This window comes from Apteryx rowi, unplaced genomic scaffold (assembly GCF_003343035.1).
Source record: "Apteryx rowi isolate R43461 unplaced genomic scaffold, aptRow1 scaffold_210, whole genome shotgun sequence".
NCBI classification, from domain to species: domain Eukaryota; kingdom Metazoa; phylum Chordata; class Aves; order Apterygiformes; family Apterygidae; genus Apteryx; species Apteryx rowi.
In genome coordinates this window covers 1,280,978-1,299,453 of record NW_020448420.1, presented here as the reverse complement: position 1 = coordinate 1,299,453, position 18,476 = coordinate 1,280,978, and the positions used below count along the sequence as shown (strand labels likewise).

The following is an 18,476-nucleotide window of genomic DNA, read 5'->3' as shown; positions in this document are numbered from 1 at the left end:
CTGTCCACTCATCCAGCCCACACTTCCTGAGCTTGTCTATGAGGATGTTCTGGGAGACAGTGTCGAAAGCCTTGATGAAGTCAAGGTAGACAACATCCACTGCTCTCCCCTCATCTACCCAGCCAGTCATTCCATCATAGAAGGCTATCAGATTGGTTAAGTATCCCTGGAAGGTACTGCCCTTGGTCAAGTGTAACTTCATTATTGGTCTGTCTTCATGTGTGGCCTTCCTGGAAATGTGTCCTGATGGAGAATCCTGTGTATGTGTGTGTCCATCACTGTTTGAAGCAGAGACTGTTGAAAGAATGATGCGTAGTAGTATCGGTCGCTGTTGGACTTGTCAGTGCTCACAGCAGCTGCGTTCACAGTGACTGCATTCACTGCCATCTTCCTTTGATTGCTTTTTTTTCAAATAGGTCTGTGAGATGCTTACATTTTAAAAAGGCAGTTATAGTGCATTTAATGTGTGTAGGTAGAGCCGTCTTATTCAACATTTTAAGCTTTTGGAATATAGTATTTGACTTGTTGAAAAGTTGTGGTTTTGATATGTTAGGCCACTTTCTCAACTGTTCATTTTATATTGTGCTTTGTAATTGCTTTGTGGAGATGACTTGACACAAGATGCTAGACAATTCTTGCTGCAAAGTCCGCATGCCAAGCCTATCAAGTCTTGGGGATCTTGTTGCAGAAAGTAACAAGCAAGCAAAGTGACAAGCTGTCTTTTTATAGAAGGCCAAATATTTCTGTATTGTCTGCCGTTCTTGGTCTGTCTTTTTGTTCCAGAAAAGAGTAGTTAAGTTGGCCATAGGTTAAAGTGTGGTGTGTATGGTTGACACTGTTTTGCAAGAGCTTGAAAACTTTGTGGTGATGCAGCTGTTGGGTCAGCAGCAGTTTTAACAACTGCTAATGTGAGTAGAGAGAATTAAAAATGCTAGTATGCAAAAGCTGCTTTCACAACCTAGGCATAACTAAATACCTCATTAAAAATGTATATGTGTTTTAATTTCAGGGGAGAAACTCTTTTTTCCTGATGTTTAGTTTTTTTTGGGGGGGGGGGGCATTTTTGGTAGGTGATTTGTTATAGTTAGAAAATGACTCATCTGCTTTCATCTTATTTACTTTTTTTTTTCCTCACCTAATTTTCTCATAGGTTCTCCGAACAGTTATTTCTCTGGAAAGTCTTTAAGGCACTTTCTGGTTGTAAATTTTTTTTTTTCTTTTTTAACTAAGTGAAGCAGAAGCATTCTACTCAGTTGCATCCTCCTGGGATGACTAGATGAAATCCAAACATCTTAATGTAAAGTCCAGTTTAAGTGGATTTTGGGAAAACTTAGAAGATGAAGAGCTTGATTTCTGAGAGCCTTCTTGTTTATGAGGGTTTTTTTGATAGTTGGGACACTGCAGGGAGACTTGGAGCAGAGATGCAGTTGTCCGTTCAGGTTCATAAGCAGACCTCTCTAATTTTACTTTCTCAAAGGAACAAAGTCTTGCTCCATGATCAGATGGAAATGAGGTGTTGAGAGAGGATGGGCCAAGCAGCTGCTGCTTATTTTGGTGCCCAAATGACTATTCTGTGGATCTGGCTTCAGTGAGAACCAATTTATCAGCAGAGTCTTGTGTCATACGGACCAGTGCCTTCCCTGCTAAGCAGAGAATGGCGTTGGGGTGTGTAGCTAATTGTGTTATATGTGTTTGTTGTATGTTGTTTTAGAATAGCTTAAAAGTATGGCTTTTTAAAGCTTAACTTCCTTTCCTTACACTCAAGTTATTAGAAATGACATGGAGGTATTCTATTCACCGTTTTGTTTTATATCGTAGCTGTTTTTCCTGCATAGGTCTTTCCTAACTGCAAACTCTGTTTTTGATCTGCGACCTCAATCAAACTGGATTATAATTTCATCAGAATTAAGATTACGCTGGCCCGGTTATTCCCCCAGTTCTGTCCCTGCTAGCCTTTTCTCTCTGATCTGCAGTACAAACAGTGGAGTCTGCCTAATTTAAGTAGTAGCAAACTTGGAACAAATAAAAAGGAAGGTGGGAGGGAATACGAATGACATGAGGCAGCACTGGGCAGCCAGCCAGTTCAGTGGCACGGCACCCAAGTGCTGTTCATGGCAGCAGCCTCAGCTCTGAACCTTTTCTCTGTCCTTGCCCACGAAATCCCTATCCCTCTGTGTGAGCGTTCTGTCATTTCAATGCGTTCTTACGTTTTTTTTGTTAGGAAATGACAGATTGGAGAATCTCAATGAATACAGGAGGTTAAACAGTTACTTAAACGTAAGCATGTTCTCCCAGCCACCTGTCTTTCCATGACAGCTTTAGAGATGATTTTTTTCTCTTTTGCCTTGAGCCATAGTATTAATGGAATTATTCATGCTGGTAAAGATAAAGCACTGCACACACATTTGAAAATCAAGGATTTGATTATTAAAAACTTAAGTAGCTGCATAAATGTCTCCAAAATTATGTCCTGACAAAACACAGTTTCATAAAATGAAATAATTGTGTGACATCTGTTTCAGTTACTGGAACAGTAAACTTTGTTTTTCTTTGATAGAATAATTTACTTTCTATCCCACAATTTTTTAATTACATAAGAAGGAAGAGAGTTGCTCAGTAATTTGATTCCTTATTCTTGAAAATGCTGCCTTTTTGAGGGTTATGGAAACACTGAAGAAAATGCAGCTGATATAGTGATTGGATGAAAATTGGAGCAGCGTGCAAGTAGCATCTGCCTGGAAACTCCCAGAGACTTTAAGAACAAAGTGATAGAAGAGAAAGCAGTAAGATTCTCTTGGTGAATATTTGAGCTAATTTGATGCTGAAACGTATAGTGCAGCATAGAACTTCTCACATTGTCTGGAATAATAAATTCAGAGGTCTGAGAAGTAATACATGAATCATTACTTGTCTAACATGCTGGAGAAGATAACTACCGAGGATTTAAGTTTGAGCAAAGACTCTGTGCTGTTTCAAATCAAGTTTTTTTCACTTGAACGATTTGCATTTTTGTGGTTAAAGCAAAATAAAAAATAGACCATGAAGTACATACTGTGAGACTGATTTAGGAGAAAAGTGGGTCTGGGGAAGAGCTAAAGTGGTGTTTGGAGAGAAAGGTTCCTCTATCCATTAGTGGGAAAGTAACAGAAAGATTCTCTAAAAAGCTGAAACCAAGGCCAGCCTTCTGTAGAAACACAGCATGCTTTTCCATCCAGAAATAGCAGCTGGGTTAGGTCATTGTGTAAGGCAAAACATTTTATTGTTTGGAGATTATGGAAGATTTTGTCTTTAATCAAAGGATTTGCCTATGCTACTGTGCAGTATTCAGGCACCCATACTGATTTTAAACAAATTAGCTCTGGGATTAGACACAATCTGTGTAGCATGGATCTCCAGCAGGCTAGTTTAGGAACCCAAGGACGCAATTAATACAATTCTGCTTTTCAGATGGGATGAGTTTTTGGCAGATTGTGAAATGTCCATAGTTGAAGACTTGACTGGGATTGCAGTTGTCCAGTGGCAAAAGTCTTTTTATGAACTGTGTCATGTTTTGTGCAACCTCCAGTTTGATACCATAATCTGGAACAGAAAACTGATTAACGGGGAGTGGGTGGTGGGATTCAAAACATTAGGAAGATTTGGCAGTCCTCCCTTGAAAACTTCTTGGGATTAAAGAGTAATATAAAATCTTATTTTAAGATAGTTGGTTAGTTTCCGAAGTGTGTTCAGGATAAGAGGTGAAAAGAAGGAAGCTATTGTAAGAGGTGCTTTTCTGTCAGGAGCGTACCTTTGGGAGCACTGCAGGTTACATGTGAGTGACAGCTTCTGTGGGCAGTGCACGATGTTATGGATGTGCAGTTGAGTGTTGGAATGCCTAGAAATGTTTTGGTTTGTTTTTTATTAAGATAAAATGCATTTCTTTTTGAGAATATCGAAATGCTTTATTTTACTGGACATGTGCAAATGAAATTTCTTTACCCAATAAGTAGAGAAAATTAAATGGGAAATGTTCATATCATGGTTGCTTCTGTGTGTGTGTGTTTTGTTTTAAATCGCCTCAAACTGGGACAATGCTGAAAATGTCAGCATTTGCTCACGGAAGAACTGTATAGCTGTTGCTCTCTGAGAGGTTCTGCTGGTAGACCATTTTGATCTCCTGGTACACCACTAGTGTTTAGGCACCTTTTCAATGTCACAACAATCCCTTTTCTTAAGCCGCTCTTGAATGGGGACTCTTCCCCTCGCCCCAAGGACTTAGAAGGCAGCCTGCTTCCCAATGGGTAGTACTGGTTCTGCTTGACTTTGTTGTTGATGGTTTTTGAGTGGCTGTCAAAGTGAGCAGGTAACGGGATAGGAGTGAAACTTTCCATGGCGAGTGTCTAATTGGCAGGTAGTTACATAATTTGTAAAAGTAAGTTAGTTAATTCTGAGAGAGAGCAAGTTTTGAAATATGGCAGGTAGAATAGAAATGAAGTGTCATTATCAGGTCACGTTGACAAGATTTTAACTTGCAAAAATTCTGGCAGTGTCAGGCTTTTTTTAAAATTTGATAGAACAGCAATAAAATTTTAGTTGGCAGAAGGTGGTAGAATGTTTTATCTTGTAACTGATATCATTTGGTAATGTATATGAATTTGGTTGCTGTACTCAGATAGCTGTCAGGTACTTACAGATATTGAAGTTAAATATTTTGAAAATATCCTGTCACATCTAGCGAACAGTAATGCAAACTGCCTCTTCCGTTGTGTGTTATATAATACACTTGTAGATGTTCAGTGTCCTTTCATTAATCAATTGAATTGAAAGCAACTCAGGAGCAAAATACAGAAATATAATCAATTTATTTGGGGGTATTTGATTTACCTTGCTGTGTGGTGCTTACAAAGAGAAAATCTGAAAGAGAGTATGGATTAACTGCAGATGGTCTCTTTGGGAGATGAAGTGCCTGGTAAGAGACGGCAAGGGCTGCAGCGAGGCCTGTGGCAAGCAGCCCGAAGGAAGTGGGAGAGGGGGCTGTCCTGGGGGCATCCCAGGAGCTGGAGCGAAACTGGTCAGCTGGAGCCGGAAGCCTGGGCTTTGTGGATGGGCTTGAGGCCGAAATGAGACGTTTGTTGGACAAGGTTGCCCCTCTGTGAAAGGACCTGCTTGTTCTTGCCTATAGTTCTTACGTGTCCACATGAAATAGCGCTTAATCAATTTTTGTGTGTTAAAGTAATAATGCTCTAGCTTTAAGTGGACTCTTCTAATGAATATTAATTACAAAAAAAATTTGATTTTTGTCCACATTCGGAATAATGGAAATACTTAGCTGTCAGTCAACTGGACGTTTGGTCATTTGGACAGCTGTCAGTTATTTAATCATTTCTGTGTAACACTAACTATTTTTATGCATGTCAGTATTGCATAGCTCAGCTCTATTACCTCCCACCTGGTTATTCTCTAAAGAGTATGTGAAAAGTTCTCATCAATGTTAACCTTAAAGTTAATTACAGAAATATGACATCATGGGTAAATGTGTGCTATGTTAGGAAGGGCAGTAGAAAGAATAATGTGGCAAGATTAATCAGTTATAGAGAGGTCAGTGCTGTTATTTCCCTGGTGTGCAGAACAAGTGATTTCTGGAACTCAAGATGTCCCTGTTCTTTTGATACAGTAACATAAGGCTTCTAAGATGTGATACATGCCATTCTTTTACTTCTGCCCTGCTATATGTATTGCCTTTCTATCCTCAGAATGAAAGACTCTAGTATCCTATTTTTCCTGCATTTTGTGATGGTCTGAACTGGGTCATCAGCTGTATGACTCAAGAAAATGTTTTCGGAAGCTGCTGCTGCTTCTATCTCTTTCTGTTTTTTTTTTTTTTCTTCTTTTTTTCCCCCCTCCCTCCCTCTGAAGTCTTTCTCTGCTTAGGTTAACATTTGGTGCTTTTTTTCTTCTCCTGCCTCATCCTATCCTTTGACCTATTCCTAAAGTGCCTTATCCCCCTGCTTCTGATGTGAGACTCTCGGTGTCTGTGCAGTTTCCTGCTGTCTGTCTCTTTCTGTGATACGGCTGTGTGCAAGGTGGAGGGAGGAGCTGTGCACCAAACTCTCGAAGAGCAAATACTTGGTTCTGTGTGATTTAAGTAATGTCATGGTCAAGGTGACTGAAATTCTTGAGCTGTTGGCCTCTCCAGAGTCGCAGGAAAGCTGTTGTGTTGACATAACCAGCTTTTGCTGGATACTCAAGATTTATGTTTTTGTAGATGAGTTTTTTTGTTTTTTTTTTCCTCTTGTGGCTTTCAAAGTTGGCAGAAATAGAAACCGATTGATCTGGGACTGCGTAGAAGGTAGGATGCTTGGAGAGGGCAATGCGAAGGCTCACAACATCTGGTGGTTATTTCTTTCTGAAAATTTGCACTAAAAGTATGTTGCATACTTTTACAGGCAGTTAAGACATCATCGCAAGTCCTAAAAGCTGAAGGTACAAGGCCAATGAAAATGTTCTGTTTTTCTGGTACTATACGTAAAACGAGTTATGGTTGGCTGGAAGGTTGGATTAACAGCTGTAGCTGTGATGACAGCAATCTGGAAGGATGCCATCTCTGCATATGTGGATTTGTAGAAGTGGCTACCCTAGGGTGTCATTATACCAGTATGGCTGGTTTACTTCTCTGGGGTAGTTTTGTAGCAATGTGAAGTGCAGCTTTGTGGTGCTGCGTTCATTCTGGGGGTGCTTCACCTGGGGGCGTATACAAAGATTTCTGAGCTGCTGAAGTGCTGGTGGTGCGAATGTAACTTAATAGACTCCTTGCTCTAATAGCCTCAAAGGACCTTTTCTTCCCAAGTGTGTTGCTCTTGAAAGGAGAACGAAAGATGATTGTTCTTGTTTTCTTGTGTGTGCGGAAAGAGTTGCAAAGTATTAAATAATTGCTTTGTATAATAGCGTACATGATTTCTGCTTGGAAATGGAATGTAAGATCTGTGCTGTTAAAGATAAGATTTAAAAAAAAATTACATTCTAAGTCTTAAGACTGAGACACTAAGTTGAAGCGTTTTCACTTGCATTTATTTAGTGCACCTGCACAAGGCACTTGAGTTTATTTTTGTTTCATGATCGTGCAGTTGCAGCAGCTGGTTTATTGTGGAATGGTTTGTGCCACTCAAAGGTGAGCGAGTGAAGACGGAGGCAGGGGAGGGAAGGGAAGGCCGCTTAGGCTTTAGCGAGAGGGACCCATTGGCGCTTCGCTTCCCCACAGAGTTACCTCGGGAGCAAAATCTTAGCGCTCTACAAACAAGAAATGTTACTTAGCTTAGTAAGTCTAAATAGGAATATGGGCATCCCTTTGTTTCTAAATGTATTCTCTGCTTTTGTTACGTAAAGCATTTGCTTTCTCTGCTTTAACTTCCCAAGACTTTCCTCAAAATCCTGTGAAAACAGACTCTAAGAATAACCAATTTAGGAACTAGATGATCATCAAACTAAGTACCTTCCAGTTATATGCTTAGTCTGTTAGTTTTTTCGCTTATATGTCAGAATAAAGTCCTGGCAGAGTTTTCAGGCAGAGTTGTTAGGCTCTTCCCCTTCATTTTCACCCCCTTTATGCTCCCCCCTTCTTCTGTCTCCGTCCTCAGTGTACTGTGACTCTGAATAACTCTTTTTTTTTTTTTTTTTTTTTTTTTTTTTTTTAAATCTTGGTAGTTACTGGATTTTTACTGACTGAATACTTCCTGGTCCTAAATATGTGATCATCAGTATACAGTTTTTTCCCTTGTTGTTAGAATTTGTTAGCAGAGTGACCAAGCAGACTTTAGGCTTTTCTGTCCCTCTCCTCCTAACTGTCGTCTTATAGGTGGGCTTCTGTACTTGCTACCTAGCGTTTAATGGGAACTGAATGTTTGTTTGCTTTGGCCAGTCTTCAAAGTCCTGCTCATAACATCTTCGTATGAAATAGGATCATACAGGTGAAAATATTATGCTGTCTTTAATTGCGCTCATCCCTCTGTGAAAACACTGTATCACATTTCAAAAGACTAGCTGTAGGGAGGAAGCATGTAGTTCAAGGTTATAAATGCAAAAAAAAAAAAGTGTTAAGTAATTGCTTTGTGTAATAGTGTACATGACTTCCACTTGGAAATGGAATTTAAGATGCGTGCTGATACTTTTTCAACGAAGCCTCTTCAATTAGAAATTCTTTTCTTTGCTTCACCTCTTGTGTGAACCTCACCATTAATCTAAAAAAACCCCTAAAACCTGTCCTTTTTTTAAAAAGAAAAAAAAAAACCCTACCACACAAATAACAGTACCTTATAAAATGGAGTTCTTACAAAAAAGACTTTAACCTCATTTGTTTTTGTTGATGACCTTGATCAGTCTGTGCTTCTCTGAGTAACTGCATGTAAAACCCTTTAACAGAAATACTATACAATTGCAATTTCTTTGAACAGGTACTTTGTGCTGGACTTTGAGATGGGGATTCTGCAGTATTTCGTGAATGAACAAAGTAAAAACCAGAAGCCACGAGGAACCTTGTCTTTAGCTGGAGCTATAATATCGCCCAGTGATGAAGCGCCGCACATGTTGGTGGTCTACTCTGCTAATGGAGAGATGTATAAGTTGAGAGGTACAGTGCTGCTTAAAGTGCCAGTGGAGTTGTTGTTCTGCCCCACTCCTTTTCCTGCCTCTCTTCTCATTTCTTACTTCCTTGTACTGCCAGAAAAAAGTGATTGTATTGCTATGTTGTTGCGTATTAAATTATAAAGCACAGTGGACCAGTAATGTGGATTTAAATATGCATGCATTTACAATGTATAGAATATTAGAGCTAGAAGATGCCTCAAGAATCTTCTTCCCACTAGCTGTTAGTGGCATTTTGATTGTACAGTGTATCTTCTTTGGTCCAAAGGATGCAAGAATTGTTTTCACTGCTGCCCACAGCATAGCATTTTATTTCTAATATTGTTCCCCCTTCCCATCATCCTGCAGCTAATGTACAATAATGAATCTGCTGGTGAGTTGAAGAAGGTAAAAATGCCAATGGAGCACTGTTAAGATACTCTGTTCTTGTAAATTTTGGAATCATTTACTGCACCTTTAACATAAAATTTTGCGTTCTCTTGTTCTGAAGTGTAAGAAAGATAATATAGAATATATGAGTTCTCTTATATAAAAAGTTATAGACTGCAGACAATATTTTCAATAACTTTTAGAGCTGACTTTCAAAGATGGCTGGGGGAAACTGTTTTTCATTCTTGTTTCTTTATGTTGCATGAGAATAACATAGGGGTTTAAAGAGAGATTTAGTCAAACTATTTCTAAAAAAGTACAAAATTTTCTGGGGAACTGGTAGCTTGTCTAACTTGAAGAGCTGATTGACAGCCTTAGTATAGAGGTTTCACTGATTTAAATGCTATGGTATGCTCCCTTACCTTCAGAGAAAGAGATGAGTAAAGCAAAAGTGGATTAAAAACACCTTCTTGGGGTAACTATGCCTTTAGTAACACTTGGAGGAGATAACTGTGAAGGATCCTCATAAACTTCTCTTCTAACTGGCTACAGCATCTTGAATTGAGATTTAGACATGTTGTTCTTAAGAATTTGTGCATATTTAATTAGTGCAAGTTAGGATTTACCATGTGTCCTGACCAATAAATAGCACATACACATTATATGTAATACATGCATTCATATGTGCACACTCACATATAATAGTATATATAATATATATTTAAAAACTGTTACCTTCTCTTACGCAAAAAATCAGTTTGTTTGTGTGTGATTCCCTTTGTTCTCTTGTTTCTGTTCTAGCTGCTGATGCAAAGGAGAAACAATACTGGATAACTCAGCTTCGATCCTGTGCCAAACATCACACGGAAGGTAATTCTAAGGTAAATAATTAGGAGAGAGGAAATAACTATTGTTTTAAGTAGTGTAAGTAAAGAACAGCATTGTCTGGATGATTGGCTGCTGTATTTGGCGTGTTCGTATTTAGACAGAGGTCTATGAATAAAAATAATAAGAAATAATAAGCTGTCTTTCCTCACCTACTGCTTAGAAGGAGCAGACTTTTTTTAAAGTCAGTCAGGCTTCTTTTTCAGTAAATAAATATTGTATCATAGTGGACTTATGGGAATTAGGTGAAATTCATGAAGTGAGTTTCGTAAGTTGTCAGTAGATGGTTATTGAATGGTTGGATGAACACTTTATAAACAAATACCTGTGTAATATCCTGAATAATACTTAAAATGTTAACTAATACTAATTTTACTGGGAGTCCAGTTGGTGAGAGTTAATGGCTCTTCCATAGTAAGACTCATGTAGCTGTTAACGGTGGACAGCTTTAAGTCTACCAGATCTGAAAGAGGTCATCCTATGAAGATTTATATTATTTTTCTCTCTGTGGAAGTGATGTCTGAATCTTTTCTCCTCAAACAGATAAATATTTTGGACAGGTACTTCAAAAATAGCACACTGATGGGGGGAGGGGGAGGAGTTCCTTGCCCCGAAGTAGTAATGACATAAATCTTGTTTAAGCTAGAATGGACTTTGAAAGTGGAAGGGATTTAAAAATAAATAATTAAACAGAATGCTGTGATCAGAAGCAAATGAATATATTGTTCATTTTATATATGCTTTTAGTATTAATTAATATTAAGCTAAAACAGTTACTAAAACAAAATATGTTTTGCTCCTATCTTCAGTCTTCCAAGCACTTTTATTGATATCCTTACCAGAATGAAAATGTTTTCTTTCTTCATGACTGTTTATTCTATAAATATTAAAAATTATATATAAATATGACTGCAGGTGGAAAAGGTTCCTTTTTATTTGCCCACCTCCCCAAGATGGTGAGAACATTAATCCTATGTTAACTGTGGTGGAAGTCATGATTCTGAGTGTCTTTGAAAATTAGACTCCGAGCAGCTAGGTGGTATTTTAGGGAGACTGGCAGTCATTGAAGTGTCTGAAGTACAACAGAAACAATCTTTTTTTTTTTTTTTTTTCTTTGAGGCGATGTTGAATTGCCACGAAGCTATTCTATTTAAATAAAGAAAAACCTTTTTTGAGGAGAATAAACAACTCTTAATATTTCAGTAGTCTGTCTTTCAGTTCTTATGCTGGATGGTTAAATGTTGTTTTTATACTGCTGTAGCCCAGTGCTATTCATAATATATTTTATTTATATATACTATATAATCCCATAATAATATTTTATAAAAACATTCATAATGTATTTTGATCTCTTACGACACTTTGTTCCTTACCTGAAGTCCCTCTGGATTCTTGCAGGCATAAGCAGCTGTATAGCTAAATCTAGATCTAACTTTATGATATGAAGAAGGGATCTGAAGATCCCTTTCTGATATGAATGTATGTTGTATTTTATTTTTGTTCACAGATCAGTCTGTATAGTATGCTTATTATTTTGGCCTCTTCTCCTGAAACAGAATATTTGTAGTATATTATTTTAAACAAGCTTGATCAGGATTTCTTTGCATGTTTCTATTTGAATCAAATAAACCAAATTGCTATTCAAGAAAAGTTTTCAGAAAAAAATGCAATTATTGCTGCTGTTCTTCCATTTCTTGCATGGCTAGCAGGGTCAGGTCTGTATATGGATACAAGAGGAAATGATACCAGTGACTAATGCATACTAAATGAGGTGAGACAGCACTTATGAAAGACCTTCAAATGATATAGAGAKGTTGCAGAACCTGTTAGTATTAATGTAGTAGATGGCATTCTTCCTTGTGATTTAGTGGTGAATCAACAAATAAGCAGAGGTTTGCTAAAGAAGTTGGCTTTTGGATGATAGTCAAAATGAAATTCTTGCCAATCTTGATGGCTACATGCTCTAGGCTGCTCACTTCTGTACTGTGGAAACCAGCCATATGGCAGTGGCACTCTTTGTATCTTTCTGCATGTCCCTGGGGTGTCTTCAGTTGAATTTGTCTTTCATGTCTTATGTTATTTTGTACAGTAAATCCCTGCCTGCTCTCCTTTTACTCTGAGCAAGAAATGAACAGAAAATAAACCAAAATCAAACTCCCAAATACTCCATGATGATTTCTTCTCCTCTTTTTCTTCTCTTTTGAAAAGATGTAAGTGTGAATGCATGAGATCCACTCTGGAGCTTTATGCTGTTGGATAGTTTTTGCTGTTTTGTATAGAAAGAGGTCAGATAGATTGGTGGTAGTACAGAAACTCTTAATTGCGTTACAAAAATCATTCTATAGTTAGCTGAAGCTTCTAGCTAGAGGTTGTTATATGTATACGCCCTTAAGGTACTTCAGACTTGTAAAAACTTAAGCAATAGGACTCTTGCAGTAAAAAACCCAAAGTATTGTTTATTAAGTTTAAGCAAACTTCCTAGAACTTTGGTAACATTTTTAACCTAAATTCTTGAAATTCTAACTATTTTTTCTATTCTTTTAACAAATGAAAATTTTTTAAGAACCTGTTGGGTGTAGAGTTTTGCTTTTGGCACAGACGGTAAAGTTAAATTACTGTGGAGTACAGGAAGCTGAAAGTCCATTGTGATGCAGAGGCAATGGAATGTTGTCTGTGGAACATTAAAATGAATTTCGTACTGACTAGTGTACTGTAGCTGCACTTTATGTCTTTAGGATCTTCTGGATGCTCTTTCTTACCCTTTGAAGTAACTTTGAAATCCTGAAGAGGGRGGCTGGATGCTGTAATTAATGTCTAGCTTATCAGCAGGATCTTGCATTATTAGTTGCAGACTGATAAGGTGATAGCGGTTAGTTTTATGAAGTATTCAGGTGTCTGGCTTGATCTTGGTCAGTCAGTCAGGGTATATTCTCTGTTCTAGAAGTAACAAATAAGCGAATTCATGATTTTAAAAGGAAGGGGTTTAGAAACTTGTTTGTGCTCTAAACGTGATTAACAAGTGTTAATACGGTGTGAGTAAATGAACATTAAGCCCTTTCTTATTAGATTGTAGTGCTAGGATGTAGGTTCAGAGTTTCTCCGGGGGGACCCCCTTACCAGAGGGGTAAACCTAGCAATTTTAAGCAGATTCAAGATGTATAATGTCCAGAACTGAAACTGTAGCATAATGCACTCTTCAAAGCTTTCTGCTGCCTACAGTTCACAAACTTCAGATCAAACTTTTTATCTGTATGTTCTGTGTATTTTATTTTTCAGTTTAACAGTACTTTTTGTAAAGTTTCCTGAAAGTCTTAATAAATCCTTCTGCAAGCAGTCAGCAGTAGAAGGCCTGGTAGGGAGTCTCTGGGACTAATAGATGATCATAATGTAAAAACTATGCTAGAAAAAATTAAGACTATTGCAGAAAAATGAAATTCTTCTACCTATGCTCAGTGTAGAGGGACTTGCTGAAACTTTCACACTGGGATTTTCCTTTGTGGATGGTGCATCAGAAAGAATAGCTGTACTGGATCAGACCAAAAATCCCTTTACCACAGTATCCTGCATCAAGTGGCCAGCTGGAAGTGCCCAGTAAAGAGCGTAAGGACAGAACAAAGGTGCAACTCTACTTGGTTAGAATACTCTTACGGTTGCTGTTGATTCTCAGATCAGAGGCTTTCTGAGCTAGAGATGGTATCTTTATATATTTAATTTTCATCAATTATTTCTTCTTTGATAAGTTTTCTGGCCGCTTCTTGAACCCTTTTAAATGTTTAGCACCTACAAAGTTCTGTGACAAAGCAGTGGAACTGTTATCAGTACGTATGATGTCAGAGACTTGTGCAATGGCACACTGATGGCTTTACTTTTGTTCTCTCTTCATTCGCTGATATTTCCTAGTACTGGATTTGGTTTTCTATTTTTGCTTACTACTGATCAATAGTTCTGTGGAATTGTCTATTATATTACCAAAATCTCATTCCAGACTGGCAATAATTAAGCTGAAGCTTAATCATATGCAGTTTGGATCGTTTCTTTTTTCCTTTACGTAAAACTTTAGTAATTAAGTTTATCTTTTGTTTTTAACATCCAGTCTCTCCATGCTGAGCTCTCTCTGCAGTATCTATGTATTTTGAGAGACTCGGAATTAATTATTATGCCAAAAGAAAGATCTTGGTATTATAATAGTGAAAATGTCCAGCAATTGGTAATGGTCAAAAAAAAGCCTGTAGAATTTCAGGACTGATCAAGAAGGAAATAGAGAATAAAAGTAAAAATATTTAAACTGCTCTATAACTCTATCTTGTGCTCGTGTCTTGAAGAATGGAATTCTTTTTCCATTTCTGAAAAGGAAACACTGAAACTGGGGAAAGTACTTTCATCACCTTTGTTATTCTTCTGTACAGAATGAAGTCTGTATGGAGAAAGACTGACTAGACTGGAACCTCTTCTATGATGGAGGGGAAAGAAGGCAATTAGGAAGAGCAAGGAAGGGTAGTATTAATGAGTGCCATGGAATGGTTCAATAGGAAATATTTGCTGGCTGTTAATATGGGTATGAGGGAACATCAAAGGAAATGATCAGATAAAAGGTTCAAAATAAAAGATGATTGAAATCTGGAGATTGATATGGGATGTTTTGGATGCCAAAAGCCTGTATAGATTTGAAAAGCAATTAGAAGAATTATTATGAAAAAAATGCTCGACTGGGTGAGTAGGAGGCTATTGAATATAAAGACACAGCTTCCGTGACAGAAGATTGCTGAGCTGCAAACTGTTAGAAACAGGAAGGGCTTGGAATGGGGAGCATCTTTTTAGGCTTGTTCTTGTACTCTTGCCTAGTAACCTACTATTGCCATGGTTTTCTTCTGGTTCCTAGGCCCATCCTGCAAGAAAATAAAAAGATTCCATGACTGAGAGGTGGGTATACATAACTGAGGAACCAAATGAATGATTATTTTAAACTGCAGGAGGAGGTAAAGAGCCAAAATGTTGGAAGAGGTAACGGTCTGAGGACAGCAAGTAAAGCACCAGAAGCACCCAGAAGGGGCAATACTGGAAAAAAAGACTGCAGTGTTCAGGGAGGTTGTTGGGCACAGCAATGTACTGCTGTGCTCTGGGTGCTTACAGGTGCTGTGCAAGTAAGCTCTGTAGTTGTTAGGGAGCTGGGGATTTGTCTCAAAGTCTCTTGATATGTTTTTTTCCCCATCTTTTGAGACTTGAGTAATATTATCTGAGAGGTAGATTTTCCCCTGAGTTTAGCATTACATATTGTGCTAATTTGGTTTTCACCTAGAAGTATGTTTTAAAGCTTCTCTCTGCTTTTCTCTGTGAAAAGCAAGTGATCAACAGCTTGAGTATTACAATAATTAGACTTTGGAGACCAAATACTGGTTACAAGGGAGTGATACTTCACATAGGTGCCAGAAACTAGGGAAAAAAAAAAGTATTTCTGTAACTTTTTTTTTTCTCCAAGTCTCTAATTTCAAAACCACTGCAGAGTAGGAGGTGAGGGAAGCAGAAATGCTACATTTCTTCATGTTTTTTTGTTTTTCTATTTTTAATACTTTGAGTGCTGCAGTAAGTGATAACAGCAAATTGTCTGCCTCTCAAACTGTTGTCAGCGAACAGGCGGATGGATACTCATGTCTCTTAACCTTCTAGAGTTTGAACAGAGTCCAAGCACTGTGTCTTCTGAGGAAAGGCATGTTTCTGCATCTGGAAAGTTAGAGCCCAAGTATTCGCTGCTAGGCTAGCTGCTTCTACAACTTAAACTCACCTTTTAACAGAAACTATGAAAGGCAGAACATTCTAGCTACTCTTTAGGAATCACTTAAATGTATGAAATGCAGTTGTGCGTTTTCTCCCCCTTCCTCATCTCTGTTACACTTGGATCACAGCTCACCAGCATAGTCTGGCAAATATATGTCTGAGCTATCATTTAATGTGCTGTGTGTTATTCTGTTGCTAAAACATTTGCTAATTCCTGACTAGCTAAGTCAAAATTTTGTCATCTTGAGTGACAAGCAGAAAGAATCAGAACATCAGGACACCAGGGTAAAATACATTCTCTTAAAAAAGCTATAGGGTATAGAAATTTCACTTTTCAGTCTGTGCGTGTGTGTGTGTGTGTGTGTGTGTGTGTATATATATATATTAATATGTAAAGCATGCACATGCTGATACACACATGAGAAAGAGATGGAATGGGAAGAGTAACATATGCAGTGGGCGTGTGTGTGTGTATATATATATGTATATATATATATGTTTCTTCTTATGCAAGTGTGATTGCATGATATCTGGGGGAATATGATGGGATAACAATGGAAGCAATGGAAGGGACCACAAGAATACCGGTAAAAAAGCTCTTCATAATGAAGTAAAAACACATTTTTGAAGTCTTGAATAGATTTTACTGGAAGGAGATTCGTGGGGAAAATGTAAGAATTTGGAGAACATTCTCAGAAGCTCGTGCTGTGTCATGGTTTCTGTAAAATATTGGTGGGAGAGCATTCCTTCTTCCTGCACTGGATCCAGATCAGGACTGGTTTCCTTTCTTTTTCATAGCTACTGCATGCTTGTGAATGCTACTGTATAACTTACTCTCTTTGAAGCTTGGGTTGGGGACTGGAGTGGAGGAGAGAGGGAATTAAGCAGGGTAGTGATTTAAAAATAAAAAAAGTTGTATGAAATTATTGCTTGCATACTAATGACTGAATTTTGCCCGAAGGTGAGCTGTACAGCCAACAAGTGGATGTAACACAAGCTAAGTCTGTCACTTTATTTTAATTACATTTTACATCTTAGTGATAAAAGCAGTAAGAGGATAATGTTTTCTGGCAAATAATTGCTATGCTGTAAGATGGTCTTAATGTTCTCGTTATTTCTGTACAAGTCTTACATTGCTTAATTAGGGATCCCTCAACCTGCCACAGAGTGCCAAATCACACTGTATTGGAAGAAGTCTTCTATGCCTGGATAGGGTTGGTGGTTTTTATAGACTGTTTTAAGTGAATTTGATTGTCCAAGTCTTAATTAAAGCATTAGTCAAATTGGAATTCAAGGTATAAAATGATTCCAAGAAAAAGTAGGCTTATGCATGTATTTCAGTGGTAAATTTCAAGAATAATTTTGTTCCTGTGAATTGTCAAAAGCTTGTTAGTTCTTCTGTTTCATATCCCTTTTTCTTGACTGTTTATTGATGGAGGCTGTGAAAGTAGTACTAAAACAAAACATAGAGGTTTTTATAGCAGCTTTTATTGCCAATGTATGCATCAGTTGCTGGATTGGCTCATAATCTCAGAGATTAAGTGCACATCAGGAATGTGGCAGGGAACCGGAACCTTCAGCTTGTGAAGTGGCTTGTATCTTAAGTTGTAGTCAGGTGGTAACTTCCAGTTTAGGTTTATGTGGGACTAAGGGGTAGACTTCCCCCTTGTTCTAGGTTTGACTTGTGGAGCTGAACAGTGAGCTGCATCAGGGAGCCGATACTGTTAAAAGCTGGCAGGAGCAGTTTTGCAGTTCAGCTGAGCCCATCTGCTGGTTCCCTGCAGCTGTAAAGGGCAGTCTGTCCCCTTCCTTCTGCTGCCACCTTTTGTGCAGGCTCTGGTGTTTATCTGGCTCTGTAGTAGCTTGAGCATCTGAAACAGCAAAAAACACATCCTGCTTTGAGGACTTAATTCTCTGACCAGCTCACTGAGGGGGTCAGATGAGCACTGATGTAAGGGAAGGAGGGGAGATGATCCTGCTTCTAGCAACCCCAGGTGGGAAGACCCCACTCTCTTCCTCCTCCACTGGTTCCTGCCTTCTGGCTTGTTGGTGCAACTGTGAGTATACTGAAACCGTCATGGATCTGGCCGAAAAAACAACCTTTCTCAGAGTTAGACTGGGGCTTTGTATTTAAAAATGAGCCAGCTAGTGGCTGCTCTGCTCTGTGAGGGGCAGACCTGCCCTCTTCCTCCTCAAGCAGTGCTCCTGGTGCAGGTTCTTACTTCATCTAGCCCTTTAGGAGAGGCGTTTTGAGAGAGAAATCAGCAGAAAACTCTGTGTGCATGTGCATCTCTGTGTGTGTGTCTCTCTCTCTTCTGGTTTAACTCCCTGAAGTGTTTCTCCATGGGGTCAGATGGGCCTCAGAGTCAGTATGAGGAGGTGGTAGAGAAAGAAGAGCAAAGCTGCCCGTTTCAGTGGCAACTGCAGTAACAGTTTAACTATAATATGAAACAGCATCCATAGTAATGCCTGGAAATTTGAAGTCAGCACTTTTCTGAAATCTTTACAAGGCAGACGTGTAGTTTCTCTCCGCAGCTGGAAGAATGGCTATCATAGTACTGGGACTTGGAGCCCTTCATCAGTTTTATCAGGTTTTGTTTCCAGACAGCTGGAAGTAGCCTCACAATCCCAGGCCCTGGTTCTCATGGGGGACTTCAACCACCCCGATATCTGCTGGAAAGACAACACAGCTAGGCACAAACAGTCCTGGAGATTCCTGCAGAGCATTGGTGACAACTTCTTGACCCAGGTGGTGGAGGAGCCAACAAGGAGAGGTGTGCTGCTGGACCTCGTACTAACAAACAAAGAAGGACTGGTGGAAGATGTGAAGGTTG

The 18,476-nt window shown here is 38.6% G+C and overlaps 1 protein-coding gene across 1 annotated transcript in view; it reads left to right on the top strand.

Moving 5' to 3' along the window:
- The window catches only part of OSBPL10 (oxysterol binding protein like 10), a 121,503-nt gene that overhangs the window by 21,289 nt on the left and 81,738 nt on the right, over positions 1-18,476 (top strand). Inside the window, exons 2-3 of the mRNA XM_026064207.1 lie at positions 8,427-8,602; positions 9,787-9,866. Coding sequence (XP_025919992.1) covers positions 8,427-8,602; positions 9,787-9,866 — 256 coding nt within the window. The remainder of the gene's footprint in view (positions 1-8,426; positions 8,603-9,786; positions 9,867-18,476) is intronic.